We start from the raw sequence: 15,272 nt of genomic DNA, 5'->3' as shown, positions 1-15,272 counted from the left end.
CTTTTTTGCTAATCTTTTTCAAGGGTGCCAAAAATTTGGGACCTGACTGTATATCGTTAAAAAATAAAAACACCATGTTGGATGTGTGTGTGTATTTGTGTCTGATAGACACAGACCTTATTTGTAGGTTATGTAGGCTAGGTCAAGAAGAGGTTGAACAATGGCTGAAACTAAATGTTCTAGTGCTATAACTACAATGACACAATCGATTTTATTCAAGCTTTCACTGTTACGTAATTTCAGCACAACACTGGCTTGTAATAGGCCTGCCTCCCACCCCGTCGAATGACATTGGAGAATACCACTTTATACTGCATACGTGCTTAAAACGAAGCTTAATTTGCTGGCTGCCTTATAACATTTTTCTTGCCATTGGTCTGGAATGATGTCATCCACTGCACAGACCACAGACCCCACCTCCATACAGCACCGCCTGTCTTAGTGTCTTCCTCGCTCTCATTCACATATACAGCCGAGAGCACATTGACACATGCCCAAGCACTGACACTTTTTATAGTGGTGATATTTTTGTATTTTTTGTTATCAATAAGAGATGCCGTAGTGTCGTAGGTCCTCTATTTTTATATGCAAGCTTATTCTTGTACGGAAAACGGATCCGCGAAATGTGATAGGTCCTCCAGTGTAGAAGAGGATACCGTTAACTAAAGAAATGTCTGGACAACATCAATGAAAATGTAAATAAATATATTACACGGAGAGCATGAAGATACAACGGAATTATCAATCCTAACGTAAGTGAGTTTATTTTAAACCTTTATTTTAAACCTTTAACCAGGCGTAAAGTATCCTGACGAACAAGACTCATGTCTGATATACAATTACTCTGAATATTATAGGCTATTGTTGACACATGAGGATCCAGCACTATGGCTACGTGTTACACACTTATGCATATAAGAAACACGCCAATGCGTTAGGATGCAGCCTGGTCTCACAGACTAGACTCCTAAGAACAGTCATGTCCTCAAACTAGTTTTCCCTTTACTGAGACACCGGACGCTATGTATCCATTTGACGCGACACTACGAATCAATTTGATTCAATTCACCTTCATTACTTATGAACTGCCCAACAGAGGATAATACCACCAACCCTCAATCTCTGCAGTTTTTGCCAAAATAAGTCATATTATTTATCAGGACTTGTAGAGAGTGAAAGTGATAATGGATGATGATGATTCATTTTTGTCCATGGCCTAATGCTGGAGTTGTGGGACATACATGCTACAAGGCCATAACCATTATTTCTTATATATATATATATATATATTTATATATATCTTTTTTGCATGGTTTTCTTATTAATTATTTACATGATGTGCGTTTTTGCAAGTCACTATTCAATACTAGAATGTATTCTAATTTTGGCTATTTTTATATAGCCTAGGTCTAATCATTTTAGCATATCTATATCCTATATGCGAACAAAGGGCAAACGCCGCTCATGGAGATGTACCCACTGCTTCTTCTTCCCTGCCATCCACAGAGAGACGGGACCCTAAGCATAATGATGTGCGACAATGCGCAAAATCATTTCACTCTCTTATGATTTCACCTTATTTAAGTTATTGTATTCCTCTGTTATTAGCAGTCAATTTATTATGTTTTTTTTCACCAATGCCCGTTGTTATTATTCTCCTTACCTTGCAGGCGCAGCATGCCGTTATTTGTCCACAGCAAACCGGGATAAATAGTGTTGCAGGTAGGTCTTTGTGTGAACGTGTAGATAGGTGACCAGAGGTCACGGAAGGCTTCAAATAGGCCTCACAATTTGATATAATTTCAGCAGTAGACTGATGTGCCATAACAGATGATACAGTGCATTCTGAAAGTATTCAGACCCCTTGACTTTTTCCACATTTTGTTACGTTACAGCCTTATTCTAAAATTGATTAAATTGTTTTTTCCACCTCATCAATCTACACACCATAATAACAAAGCAAAAACAAGTTTTTAGATTATTTAGCAAATTTATGACAAAAAACTCCCAGAAATATCACATTTACATAAATATTCAGACCCTTTACTCAGTACCTTGTTGAAGAACCTTGGGCAGCGTTTACAGCCCTTGATGCACAGATAGTTTCAGGTCTCTCCAGAGATGTTAGAAATGGTTTGAGTCCGGGCTCTGCCTGGCCACTCAAGGACATTCAGACACTTGTCGCGAAACCATTCCTGTGTTGTCTTGGCTGTGTGCTTAGAGTCGTTGTCCTATTGGAAGGTGAACCTTCGCCCCAGTCGAAGGTCCTGAGCGCTCTGGAGCAGGTTTTCATCAAGGATCTCTCTGTACTTTGCTCCGTTCATCTTTCCCTCAATCCTAACTAGTCTCCCGGTCCCTGCCACTGAAAAACATCCCCACAGCATGATGCTGCCACCACCATGCTTCACCGTAGAGATGGTGCCAGTTTTCCTCCAGGCGTGACGATTGGCATTCAGGCCAAAGAGTTCAATCTTGGTTTCATCAGACAGGCCTGATTGGTGGAGTGCTGCAGAGATGGTTGTTCTTCTGGAAGTTTCCCCCATCTCCACAGAGGAACTCTGGAGCTCTGTCAGAGTATCCATCTGGTTCTTGGTCAACTCTCTGACCAAAGCCCCTATCCCCTAATTGTGCAGTTTGGATGGGTGGTTCCAAACTTCTTCCATTTAAGGAATGATGGAGGTCACTGTGTTCATGGGGACCTTCAATGAAGCAGAAATGTTTTAGTACCCTTCCCTAGATCTGTGCCTCTACACAATCCTTTCTCAGAGCTTTACGGACAACTGTCAACTGTGGGACCCTATATATGACAGGTGTGTGCCTTTCCAAATCATATCCAATCAATTTAATTTACCACAGGTGGCCTCCAATTAAGTTGTAGAAACATCTCAAGGATGACCAATGGTCTGGCCACTCTACCATAAAGTCCTGATTGGTGGAGTGCTGCAGAGATGGTTATCCTTCTGGAACTCTGTCAGAGTGACCATCGAGTTCTTGGTCACTTCCCTGACCAAGGCCCTTCTCCCACGATTGCTCTGTTTGACCGGGCGGCCAGCTCTAGGAAGAGTTGCGTTGGTTCCAAACTTCTTCCATTTAAGAATGATGGCGACCACTGTGTTCTTGGGGACCTTCAATGCTGCAGAAATGTTTTGGTACCCTTCCCCAGGTCAGTGCCTTGACACTATCCTGTCTTGGAGCTCTACGGACAATTCCTTCGACCTCATGGCTTGGTTTTTGCTCTGACATGCACTGTCAACTGTGGGACCTTATAAGGACAGGTGTGTGCCTTTCCAAATCATGTCCAGTCAATAGAATTTTTCCACAGGTGGACTCCAATGAAGTTATATAAACATCAAGAATGATCAACGGAAACAGGATGCACCTGAGCTCAATTTCGAGTCTCATAGCAAAGGTTCGGAATACTAATGTAAATAAGGTATTTCTGTTTTTGATTTTTGATTTTTTTTTGCAAAAAAATCAAAAAATCTGTTTTCGCTTTGTCATCATGGGATATTGTGTGTAGATTGATAAGGAAAACATTTATTTAATCAATTTTAGAATAAGGCTGTAACGTAACAAAATGTGGAAAAAGGGAAGGGGTCTGAATGCTTTCCGAATGCACTGTATGTGGTGAAAGATCCTAAAGAGACAGACAGTGCCTTGTGAGTCCAACATGGTCCTCTACTTCAGACTGAGACTAATCATCAGGTCACCTCTCTACATTCACCTTTGTGACATTCAGGGACAGAATTTCAAAAATGTTCTAGCCATTCTATCGCCGTGACAATGATCACATAATGGTATAGCGGGTGGAAGTCTGTCTTCTGCACATCCGAAGCGTTGTATCTATTAGAGGTAAGCCTATGTTCTTATTCTGTAGCAAAAACATTACTTTTACACCCTTTATCAAGCCTCCACATTCAGAACATCCTTTCACACAATGTATGTAGGACTACTGGCTACAATTGTAGATATGGTGACAGTAATGGTCAGAATGGCACCAATGAACAATAATGATGATGACAATGATCTCTAGAGGCATTGCTTGCTGCAAGCATTTGCTTAAGTATGTTTTTGTGATTTGCACTGTGTTTTTGGTCTGACTGTTCTTTTGACAGTATGATTCAAAAGGACCAATACACCGCTACACTGTGTTCATTTATGTGCTGATGAGGTGTTTACAATGTGTGAGTGAAAAGTGATCAGAGTGATGTTGACTTCCACCATGACAAAACTGGGTCAATGTAACCCCGCCCCCCTCCACCACAGGCTACGAAGGCAAGGCTGAAAAAGGGAAAAAGATGAGGATGCCATCACCAAGCTCTGTGCGTGGACGTATGCATGTGGAAAAACGCAAGCATGGTGTGCTTTGTCTATGGGTCACTATGTGTATTGCTTGGGAGTGAATAATCGTTAGTGCCTTTTGCCATGTATCTTCCTCCTGTCTAGTCTGTGGTCTACCCTGTCACGTCATATTCTGTCTTTATCTCGCTGTCCTCCCGTCTCTCTATTTCTCTCCCAACCTTTCTCTCGCTCGTTATCTTTCTGTACTGCCCTGTCCCAGAGAATCTTCTTTAATGCAACAAAAAAAAGTGGGTTTTTAATGGGTTTTGTCATCGTAAGTAGCGCTTAGTAGATGACAAAAGTCTTTAGTACCAATGAGAATTAGGCATCAATTTGACTGTCTTTATTTAAAGGGTAGAATCACATGATAATAATAATACAATATCTAAAGCTTTGCCCAAAATGTAATCTCTTCTCCAGTCTTTATTCAAGTATTTCATGACGAAGTGCTTATTTATAGGTTACGACACGTACATCGATGGTCATTCAGTGCCTGTGGCAGTAACAGCCAGCTCTCTAGTCTGTTTTGCTATGGTAAAGGGCCTTCTCTAACAGGGAGATATATTTGTCTGTTTATTTGGTTCTACCTCATTTCTTCAACCATTCGATTCAGCTAACTTCAATTTCAACAAAATGTTCTTAAAACAGTGGTCTCTGCCCTGTTTTGGCAAAACCATAAAGGCTCTATTTTGGTCTTTTGGTTTTGATTTCATTACTGTGTGTTTTTGCTGTATTTCTTTCCAAATCCAATGGATTATATATGTATATTAAATATGCTTCACATATTCTTCTGATCGTTCACTACGGTGGTTGGCAGCAGTAGTCAAGTAATAGTCACGGGGATGTGTTCTTCTTGAATTCGAACTCTGCAACAATTTACATTAAATGGCTTTATTATGTGTTATCTATAAGGGAATAACACATGTAAATAACTTGTTTACTAGGTATGTATAGAGACTGTTTCATAGTATTGGCCAAAGAGCGTTTTGTTCAAAATTAAACCAAAAGCAAGAGCAAATGTGGGAATTGTCCATAACACCATACTCCATACCTAGTCTGTTGCAAGGTAGTTACATAGCTTGGTTGTTCCACTGGTCATTACTCTGGCGTAGGACAGATGTGATGTAAATGTGGCTTCAAATTCAAAAAAATTTAATGATGTTGATGCCAACAGTCATTTAAAAATGTTATCTGAATACAATCTTGACATTGTTTCTCTGTTTCTTTCTCCCCTATCTCTTACACACACACACAGCTTTGCGTAAACCCAGATGCCTCCACTCCCTCTTGACGAGCGCATAGTGGTTATTCAGCGCCCTAAAAACTTGGCCCTACCTGGGTCCTCCCCACAGCCCCACTCCCATATAACAGCCCATAGCAACAAACTTCTCTCCCGCCCTTCTCATCCCCACCCTCCTCAGTCCTACCCCAATCCTCCCTCCTCGAACTCACTGTCTTTGGAATGCAAGCGCAGATCATCATCCCATCTGCAGAAAACCAAGGTCGACAAGGCCATTGTCTCAGAGGGTACCAGACACACCCCTAGCCACTGTCACAGCAACGGGACAGTGACTCTTGGCCCTAGTCCACACCAACACACACATACGATCGACATCAAGTTATCTGTGAACAAAGGAACAAAAGGAGGGGGGCACAGCAACTCTTTAGTTCGCAGTGGGAGTGTGAAGGGGAGCAAAAAAAGGGTTTCGTTGCGCTTGGATCCAGGATACGGGGAGAAAAACACTGGAGGAACATCAGGGAAGCCTGGAGGAGCAGTGCAGCAACTCCAAAACCACCCACAGAACCAGAGACAAGCCTCACCAGGCAGTCACCATCAGAATAATCTGTCTGTGTCCCCGGGAGGAGTCTTAGAGTTTGTCCCATCTCAGAGACAGCAGTCCAAGTCCAGAAGAGAGAAGGTGCAGAACGTGTCCTCCAAAGTCTGCTCTGCCAGCTTCCCCCCCAGAGGTGCCCGGGAAGTGCCCTACGTGGGTAACAAAGAGAATTCCAAACTGGGACCTGTCCATCAAAATCCCAACCCCCACAGCCTGCCCGGCCACCACAACTCTGTCCCTGTGCCCCATGCCACTGTTCTAAACTCCCACTACCCTGTCCCCCCTCCCTCCCACCACCCCCATGCTCCTACCTCATTTCAGCAACCCCTCAACCAGTCTCGTCCATCCCGCGGCAGGGACCATCGTCCTCAGATCCTCCACGGCCTACCCCTCTCCCCCTGTTCCTCCCGTGGAGGTTTCCCCAGCCCAGACCACACCTGTACCATCGACTTCTCCCATCCATTCAGCTGTGGCTGCTGGAAGCTGGTCCGCTGCAGGGGGGCCAGGGGACGTTCTGCTGGCTGCCAGACGGGTGGAGGGAGTCCGTCTTCCTCTTTCTCCTGTGGCCACGGCCACGGGGTTGTAGGTGTGAACCACAGAGGGGGCGCAGCAATGGGATTAAGAACTCTTGGGGGATGTTTGTCCACAGCCTCCACCACCAACACCTCATCCTCCAACAGCACTGTGTCGGACTGCCGCACGGGCTTGCTCAGACCCCTGCGATGTGCCTCCTGCTCCGGGGAGGCTGGCGCCTTTGAGAGTCCTGCTGCGTTCCGCAAAAAACTGGTGGGGGGATGCCTGCCCTGTACCCCACTATCCTCCTCAGCCCCGCTGCGAGCCTTACAGAGTTGTGTGAGTGGCTGCAACCCCAAAGCCAGTCAGGCCGGCAGCTCTACCTGCAGCTATTGTAGCAGCGACCCTATAGTTGTCACCTTCAACCCCCGTCGGGGCGGCAAGCCCCCTGGTATGGGCAGGGGTGTAGGGGCAGGGCCCCCCATGGGAGTATTCCCCGCTGATGATGATGATTACAGCGTGCGCACAATCTGGCCTGAGGAGCTGGCGAAAAAGATGACCGGGTCTAAAACCCAACAGAACCAGCAGAGCTGTGCAGGGATGGGGATGGGAGTGGGGAAGACAAGTGTGGGTCAGAACCAAAACAGCAGCAACGGAACCAGCCCTGTCACCCTGGACTGTAGGAACCTATTGGAGTTCACCCGGAATCAGATAACAGACCACGCTGGCCGACGCCGGCTTCAGCAGGGCAAGATGGCCGTCCTAGATTTTATTGGGTCTGGGCCTGGGCGAGATCCAGACCAGGACTCCCTAAAGAGGCTCTGGAACAAAGGTGGGGAGTCAGGCAAGGTGGATGGCATGGGGCAGGAAGGCAATATTACATACCCTCGCACCCCTTCCCCCCGCACCCCCTCTCCCCAATCCCCTCCCTCCTTCTCACCCCCACCGTCAGCTCCCAGCACTCTCCTCAAACCCAAACCCAGACAGAGAGATGCAGACGGACGCCATTCCCTCCCTTCCGCCCAGTCCCTTCACCTGGTCCTCAACTCACTCAACAGAGAGCAGGACAAAGAGAGCGGCAGAGGTAAGGGTGTCATACACTGGTTTTTGTTTCAGTCTCTTAGGCTATACTTCTGCAGATTTTTGGCAGAGATAGTTACAGAAACAAAATTTCCAATTGAGAGACCAGCTTTACTGTCTGACTGCATAAATTACCATTTTAGGGAGAAAATCTCTTTCATCCTATTCTTATTCTCCTGACTGTCTCTCTTTCTCCATGCTTCCCTCGCCTATCTTTGAAATCTACTTCCTTTCCTGCCAAACTCATTTTATATGTTATTCTAACATGTTGGTTGTTTAAAAGGATCCCAGGGATAATGACTTAATTAAAGCCTGGGCTCCAGCGTAAAAAGAGACAGAGAGGAGCAAAATGGAGGGATGGTGATTGGAATGCAAAGAGAGCTGATAAGAGCGGGAGATTAGAATAGCTGAATTAATTAAAACAATTTCGGGGAAATTGAGTCGCTGACACTGAACCCTGTCAGTGGGAGATTAAGCTGTTCTCATTTAAATGACAAAGCCCAAAAAGCTATGATGTACTCTCTTTTCTTAATAGTTACGTAACTGTAGCCTCCTCCACTCTGTTAAGTGACTGCCGGATCTGTTGATGACATAGAGTGTAGAATAAAGAATCACAAGTTTCAGAAGCTTTTTCATATCTGTACGTTACCCTCCTGTTTGGAGAACATGTATGATATGATGAAAGCATTAGCAGTTCCTCAGAGCTGCAAACTTCTTTGCTCTACAGGAGTAAAGTGAATTTCAATGATACTCCTAATCAACAAAAACCATAAATGAGATATATTGTACACTTTCATTGTCTCTCCGTCATTCACACATCTCTTCATAAGTCTTTCTATCTCTGATGCTTGATTTATTTTCTCTGTGTCTAACTCTGGTATACTTCAGGGTGAATGCCTGTCAGTGATCCAAATCAAATGAAATTGTCCTTTCTAACAGCAATCTCTCACTGCATTGTGTTGTCCTCTCCCAGTGCACCTCACTCTGCCGCTCTCCTCCTCGCTACCGGCTTCCCTGTCAGATGAGAATGGGATGACCCCTGACGTGGAGAATGCGGTGGTCAGCCCCATCCTACCCTTCCTCTTCCTGGGCAACGAGAGGGATGCCCAGGACCTGGACCTGCTGCTGCGACTCAACATCGGCTACGTGGTCAACGTCACCACACACCTGCCCCTCTACCACCTCGGCTCCGGCCTGGTACGCTACAAACGGCTACCGGCTACCGACAACAGCAAGCAGAACCTACGACAGTACTTTGAGGAGGTGTTTGAGTTCATCGGTGAGTTGAGCAGTATCTACCTAAGGGGTGTCAAACTCATTTTGCCCCAGGGACTGGTCTTCTATCCATAGTTTTGGGAATTGTCTATGCTCCCTGACTGTCTACTTTTCATTTCGGTGATTATTAGCAAGCCTGACTGTGTCGCCATCGCTCATCCATATACAGTTACAGTCGGAAGTTTACATACACTTAGGTTGAGTCATTAAAACTAGTTTTTCAATCACTCCACAAATTTCTTGTTAACAAACTATAGTTTTGGCAAGTCGGTTAGGACATCTACTTTGTGCATGACAAGTAATTTTTCGAACAATTCTTTACAGACAGATTATTTAACTTATAATTGTAACGGCGTTCATCTGTTGAAGGAGAGTCGGACCAAAATGCAGCGTGGTGGTTACTCATGTTCTTTAATGAAAAAATAGCGATACATGAAATAACTAAATAAATACAAAAAACAACAAACGAAACGTGAAAACCTAATTACAGCCTATCTGGTGAACACTACACAGAGACAGGAACAATCACCCACAAAATACACAGTAAAACCCAGGCTACCTAAATATGGTTCCCAATCAGAGACAACGAGAATCACCTGACTGATTGAGAACCGCCTCAGGCAGCCAAGCCTATGCTAGACACACCCCTAATCAGCCACAATCCCAATGCCTACAAAAAACCCAATACGACAACACAATAAACCCATGTCACACCCTGGCCTGAACAAATAATTAAAGAAAACACAAAATACTAAGACCAAGGCGTGACAATAATTCACTGTATCACAATTCCAGTGGGTCAGAAGTTTACATACACTAAGTTGATTGTGCCTTTAAACAGCTTGGAAAAATCCAGAAAATGATGTCATGGCTTTAGAAGCTTCTGATAGGCTAATTTACATAATTTTAGTCAATTGGTGGTGTACCTGTGGTTGTATTTCAAGGCCTACCTTCAAACTCAGTGCCTCTTTGCTTGTCATCATGGGAAAATCAAACGAAATCAGCCAAGACCTCAGAAAACAAATTGTAGACCTCCACAAGTCTGGTTCATTCTTGGGAGCAATTTCCAAACACCTGAAGGAACCACATTCATCTGTAGAAACAATAATACGCAAGTATAAACACCATGGGACCATGCAGCCGTCATACCGCTCAGGAAGGAGACACGTTCTGTCTCCTAGAGATGAAGGTACTTTGATGCAAAAAGTGCAAATCAATCCCAGAACAACAGCAAAGGACCTTGTGAAGATGCTGGAGGAAACAGGTACAACAGTATCTATGTCCACAGTAAAACGAGTCCGATATCGACATATCCTGAAAGGCCGCTCAGCAAGGAAGAAGCCACTGCTCCAAAACCGCCATAAAAAAAGCCAGACTACGGTTGGCAACTGCACATGGGGACAAAGATCGTACTTTTTGGAGAAATGTCCACTGATCTGATGAAACAAAAAAATAACTGTTTGGCCGTAATGACCATCGTTATGTTTGGAGGAAAAAGGGGGAGGCTTGCAAGCCGAAGGACACCATCCCAACCATGAAGCACGGGAGTGGCAGCATCATGTTGTGGGGGTGCTTTGCTGCAGGAGGGACTGGTGCACTTCACAAAATAGATGGCATCATCTAAGTAAAATTATGTGGATATATTGAAGCAACATCTCAAGACATCAGTCAAGAAGTTAAAGCTTGGTCGCAAATGGGACTTCCAAGTGGACAATGACCCCAAGCATACTTCTAAAGTTGTGGCAAAATAACTTAAGAACAACAAAGTCAAGGTATTGGAGTGGCCAGAACTGTGGGCAGAACTGAAAAAGCGTGTGCGAGCAAGGAGGCCTAGAAACCTGACTCAGTTACACCAGCTCTGTCAGGAGGAATGGGCCAAAATTCACCCAACTTATTGTGGGAAGCTTGTGGAAGGATACCCGAAACGTTTGACCCAAGTTAAACAATTTAAAGGCAATGCTACTGTAACAGTATAACTTTAGACCGTCCCCTCGCCCATTCCCGGGCGCGAACCAGGGACCCTCTGCACACATCAACAACAGTCACCCACGAAGCATCGTTACCCATTGCTCCACAAAAGCCGCGGCCCTTGCAGAGCAAGGGGAACTACTACTTCAAGGTCTCAGAGCAAGTGACGTCACCGATTGAAACGCTATTTAGCGCGAACCACCGCTAACTAAGCTAGCGTTTCACATCCGTTACACTACCAAATACTAATTGAGTGTATGTAAACTTCTGAACCACTGGGGAATGTGATGAAAGAAGTATAATCTGAAATAAATAATTTTCTCTACCATTATTCTGACATTTCACAATCTTAAAATAAAGTGTTGATCCTAACTGACCTAAAACAGGGACTTTTTACTAGGATTAAATGTCAGCAATTGTGAAAAACTGAGTTTAAATGTATTTGGCTAAGGTGTATGTAAACCTCCGACTTCAACTGTATTTATATGTACATATTCTTGTTCACCCCTTTAGATTTGTGTGTATTAGGTAGTTGTTGGGGAATTGTTAGATTACTTGTTAGATATTACTGCACTGTCGGAACTAGAAGCACAAACATTTAACTTCACTCGCATTAACATCTGCTAACCATGTGTATGTGACAAATAAAATTTGATTTGATTTGTATTGTAGGGTCCATTATAATTTCTACAAAGTTTCGATTTGGTTTTAGTCATTTTAAAGTATATTGTGTGTGTGTGTGTGTGTCCCCCAAAACACACATTTTGTTGTGCTACAGCCAAAATTAAACATTTATTAAATTGAAACTTTTTTTATCACCGGCCAACGCACAATACCCGATATGTTACAGTTATGTTTTTAATAAAAAATGTATATCTGTAGGGTCAATAAGTATTCAACACCTTTGTTATGGCAATCCTAAAGTTCAGGAGTAAAAGTTGCTTAACAAGTCACATAATAAGTTGTATAGACTCACTCTGTGTGCAATAATAGTGTTTAACATTATTTTTTAATGACTACCTCAGACCAGGGAGGTTTACCAATGCCACACAAAGAAGGGAACCTATTGGTAGAAATAAAAAAGCAGACATTGAATATCCCTTTGAGCATGATGAAGTTATTAATTACACTTTAGGTGGTGTATAAATACACGCAGTCACTACAAAGATACAGGTGTCTTTCCTTACTCAGTTGCCGTAGAGGAAGGAAATCGCTCAGGGATTTCACCATGAGGCCAGTGGTGACTTTAAAACAATGACAGAGTTTAATTGTTGTGATAGGAGAAAACTGAAGATGGATCAACAACATTGTAGCTATTCCAGAATACTAACCTAAGTGACAGAGTGAAAAGAAAGAAGCCTGTACAGAATAAAAAATATCCCAAAACATGCATCCTGTTTGCAACAAGGCAATAACAAAAATGTGGCAAAGCAATTCACTTTTTTTCCTGAATATAAGGTGTTATGCTTGGGGCAAATCCAATACAGCACATTGCTGGGTACCACTTTCCATATTTTCAAGCATAGTGGCTGCATCATGTTATGAGTATGCTTGTAATCAATTAGGATTAGGAAATGGATTCACATTTCAGCAGGATATTAACCTATAAAAAATGTCTAAAAACCCACTCTGGAGTTGCTTACCAAGAAGACAGTGAATGTTCCCGAGTGGCCAGTTACAGTTTCGACTTAAATCTACTTGAAATCTATGACAAGACCTGAAAATGGTTGTCTAACAATGATTAACAACCAATTTGACAGAACTTGAATCATTTTTAAAAGAACAATGGGCAAATGTTGCACAATCCAGGTGTGGAAAGCTCTTAGAGACTTACCCCAAAAGACTCACAGCTGTAATCGCTGCCATAGGTGCTTCTGCAAAGTATTGACTCAGGGGTGTGAATACTTATGTAAATGAGATATTTCTGTATTTCATTTTCAATAAATTATAAATAAATAATATCTAAAAACATGTTTTCACTTTGTCATTGTAGGGTATTGCGTGGATGGGTGAGCATTTTTTATTTATTTATTTTTATTTATTTATTTTGAATTCTGTCTGTAACACAACAAAATGTGCAATAAGTCAAGGGGTGTGAATACTTTCTGAAGGCACTGTACATGTATAAACTGTAGATTTAAAAAACAACAACTTCAAAACACCCGCTGGCCAGATTGGGCCCCCTTGCTGGACCGGATCCGGCCCGCGGGCCATATGTTTGACACCCCTGATCTACCTTCATTTTCTATCTCACCCACTCTCCCCGTTTCTGTCTTTCAGTCTTTATCTCTCTGAGCTTAGAAGTATTTTAGCACTGAGATAAGGAGAGGATCATGATGATTTATATGTGAAGTCTTTCCTCTGATCTCGTTCTCTGATTTCAAAGTTTTTGACTGGAGAGACATTTAGGAAGCTATAAATGGACCAAAAGGGAAGATGGGAGTACTGGAGAGTCAGATCCAGAAAAAGCTGTGGAATAGATGAATTCCAGTGATCATCCTTGACAGGAATCTGATAGCCACCTATTTTCATCCACAGAGGAGGCTCACCAGAGTGGGCGAGGAGTGTTGATTCACTGTCAAGCGGGCGTGTCCCGTTCGGCAACCATCGTCATCGCCTACCTGATGAAGCACACCCTTATGACCATGACTGATGCCTACAAGTATGTGCGTGGCCGTCGTCCTGTGGTGTCTCCCAACCTCAACTTCATGGGTCAGCTACTGGAGTTTGAGAGGGACCTCAACTCCGGGGTCACTCCTCGCATCCTGACCCCCAAACTCAGCGGCCTGGAGACCCAGGTCTGACAGCGGGATACGAGGAATGGAGGGGAGGAGGAAACCAGCATTGGGCCAGCCACAGTTTTGTGAAGGAGAAACTAAAGTTAGAGCAACAAAGAGGGGAATGCTGATTGACAGAATGTCCCTATTGGCATAGATTAAGAATAAAATATTGAAATAGTGCACTTTCTAGAGTTTATAGAATAAATCATTTGATTGGTTAACTCATAAATAGTCCCATTTTTGGTCAACCTAATCCTCATCCAATACCATTTGTAATTATGTGGCAAGTTTTTATATAATGCTTAGATATCATTATTTACCATGATCCACTGTAATCAGATGGCTCATGTGATGCTTGTGGTATAGAGCATTAGAGCATTACAGAAGTTAAGGAAGTGCAATGAGTCCTGGTCTGACTCAAGGCTGTCATTTACAAAATCCATAATGCATGCAGAACCAGAATAGAAACAACTACAGTGACACCCCACCATTCAGCTATGACAGCAAATACTATCCATAGCCCCAGAGAGGGCATTCCAATGCACTTTATCAATTTATCAATATGTTTGGTTGTTTCAATTGAAGTGGCCCAGTCCCACAGGATAGCTGATCTTACCATATTGTTGGTTTTTTATATTCTTCCCCACTGGGTCGGAAATGTCTAAATTACATTTAAAAATTAAATATATAAATATATATACATATACATACAGTGCAAAAAAAGTATTTAGTCAGCCACCAATTGTGCAAGTTCTCCCACTTAAAAAGATGAGAGAGGCCTGTAATTTTCATCACAGGTACACTTCAACTATGACAGACACAATGAGAAGAAAAAAATCCAGAAAATCACATTGTAGGATTTTTTATGAATTTATTTGCAAATTATGGTGGAAAATAAGTATTTGGTCAATAACAAAAGTTTATCTCAATACTTTGTTATATACCCTTTGTTGGCAATGACAGAGGTCAAACGTTTTCTGTAAGTCTTCACAAGGTTTCCACACACTGTTGCTGGTATTTTGGCCCATTCCTCCATGCAGATCTCCTCTAGAGCAGTGATGTTTTGGGGCTGTTGCTGTGCAACACAGACTTTCAACTCCCTCCAAAGATTTTCTATGGGGTTGAGATCTGGTGACTGGCTAGGCCACTCCAGGACCTTGAAATGCTTCTTACGAAGCCACTCCTTCGTTGCCCGGGCGGTGTGTTTGGGATCATTGTCATGCTGAAAGACCCAGCCACGTTTCATCTTCAATACCCTTGCTGATGGAAGGAGGTTTTCACTCAAAATCTCACGATACATGGCCCCATTAATTCTTTCCTTTACACAGATCAGTCGTCCTGGTACCTTTGCAGAAAAACAGCCCCAAAGCATGATGTTTCCACCCCCATGCTTCACAGTAGGTATGGTGTTTTTTGGATGCAACTCAGCATTCTTTGTCCTCCAAACACGACGAGTTGAGTTTTTACCAAAAAGTTATAT

The 15,272-nt window shown here is 43.1% G+C and overlaps 1 protein-coding gene across 2 annotated transcripts; it reads left to right on the top strand.

Annotated features, from left to right (window-relative positions):
* The first annotated feature begins 467 nt into the window (after window positions 1-467).
* LOC112228814 lies at window positions 468-14,501 on the top strand. 2 transcript variants are annotated; one of them, XM_042309760.1, is made up of 6 exons: window positions 468-752; window positions 1,671-1,722; window positions 4,267-4,322; window positions 5,597-7,773; window positions 8,743-9,048; window positions 13,551-14,501. In XM_042309760.1, exons 4-6 carry the CDS (start codon window positions 5,613-5,615, stop codon window positions 13,814-13,816), a joined length of 2,733 nt encoding a protein of 910 aa, XP_042165694.1. In that variant the 5' UTR covers window positions 468-752; window positions 1,671-1,722; window positions 4,267-4,322; window positions 5,597-5,612; the 3' UTR covers window positions 13,817-14,501. The 2 variants fall into 2 exon arrangements, with proteins under 2 accessions (XP_042165694.1, XP_042165693.1); XM_042309759.1 differs by having other exon boundaries at window positions 4,267-4,359.
* The last annotated feature ends 771 nt before the right edge of the window (window positions 14,502-15,272 follow it).

Source organism: Oncorhynchus tshawytscha, linkage group LG30 (genome assembly GCF_018296145.1).
Source record: "Oncorhynchus tshawytscha isolate Ot180627B linkage group LG30, Otsh_v2.0, whole genome shotgun sequence".
Lineage (NCBI taxonomy): Eukaryota > Metazoa > Chordata > Actinopteri > Salmoniformes > Salmonidae > Oncorhynchus > Oncorhynchus tshawytscha.
Note: the sequence above shows the minus strand (reverse complement) of the source record. Positions and strands in the feature narration are given on the sequence as shown.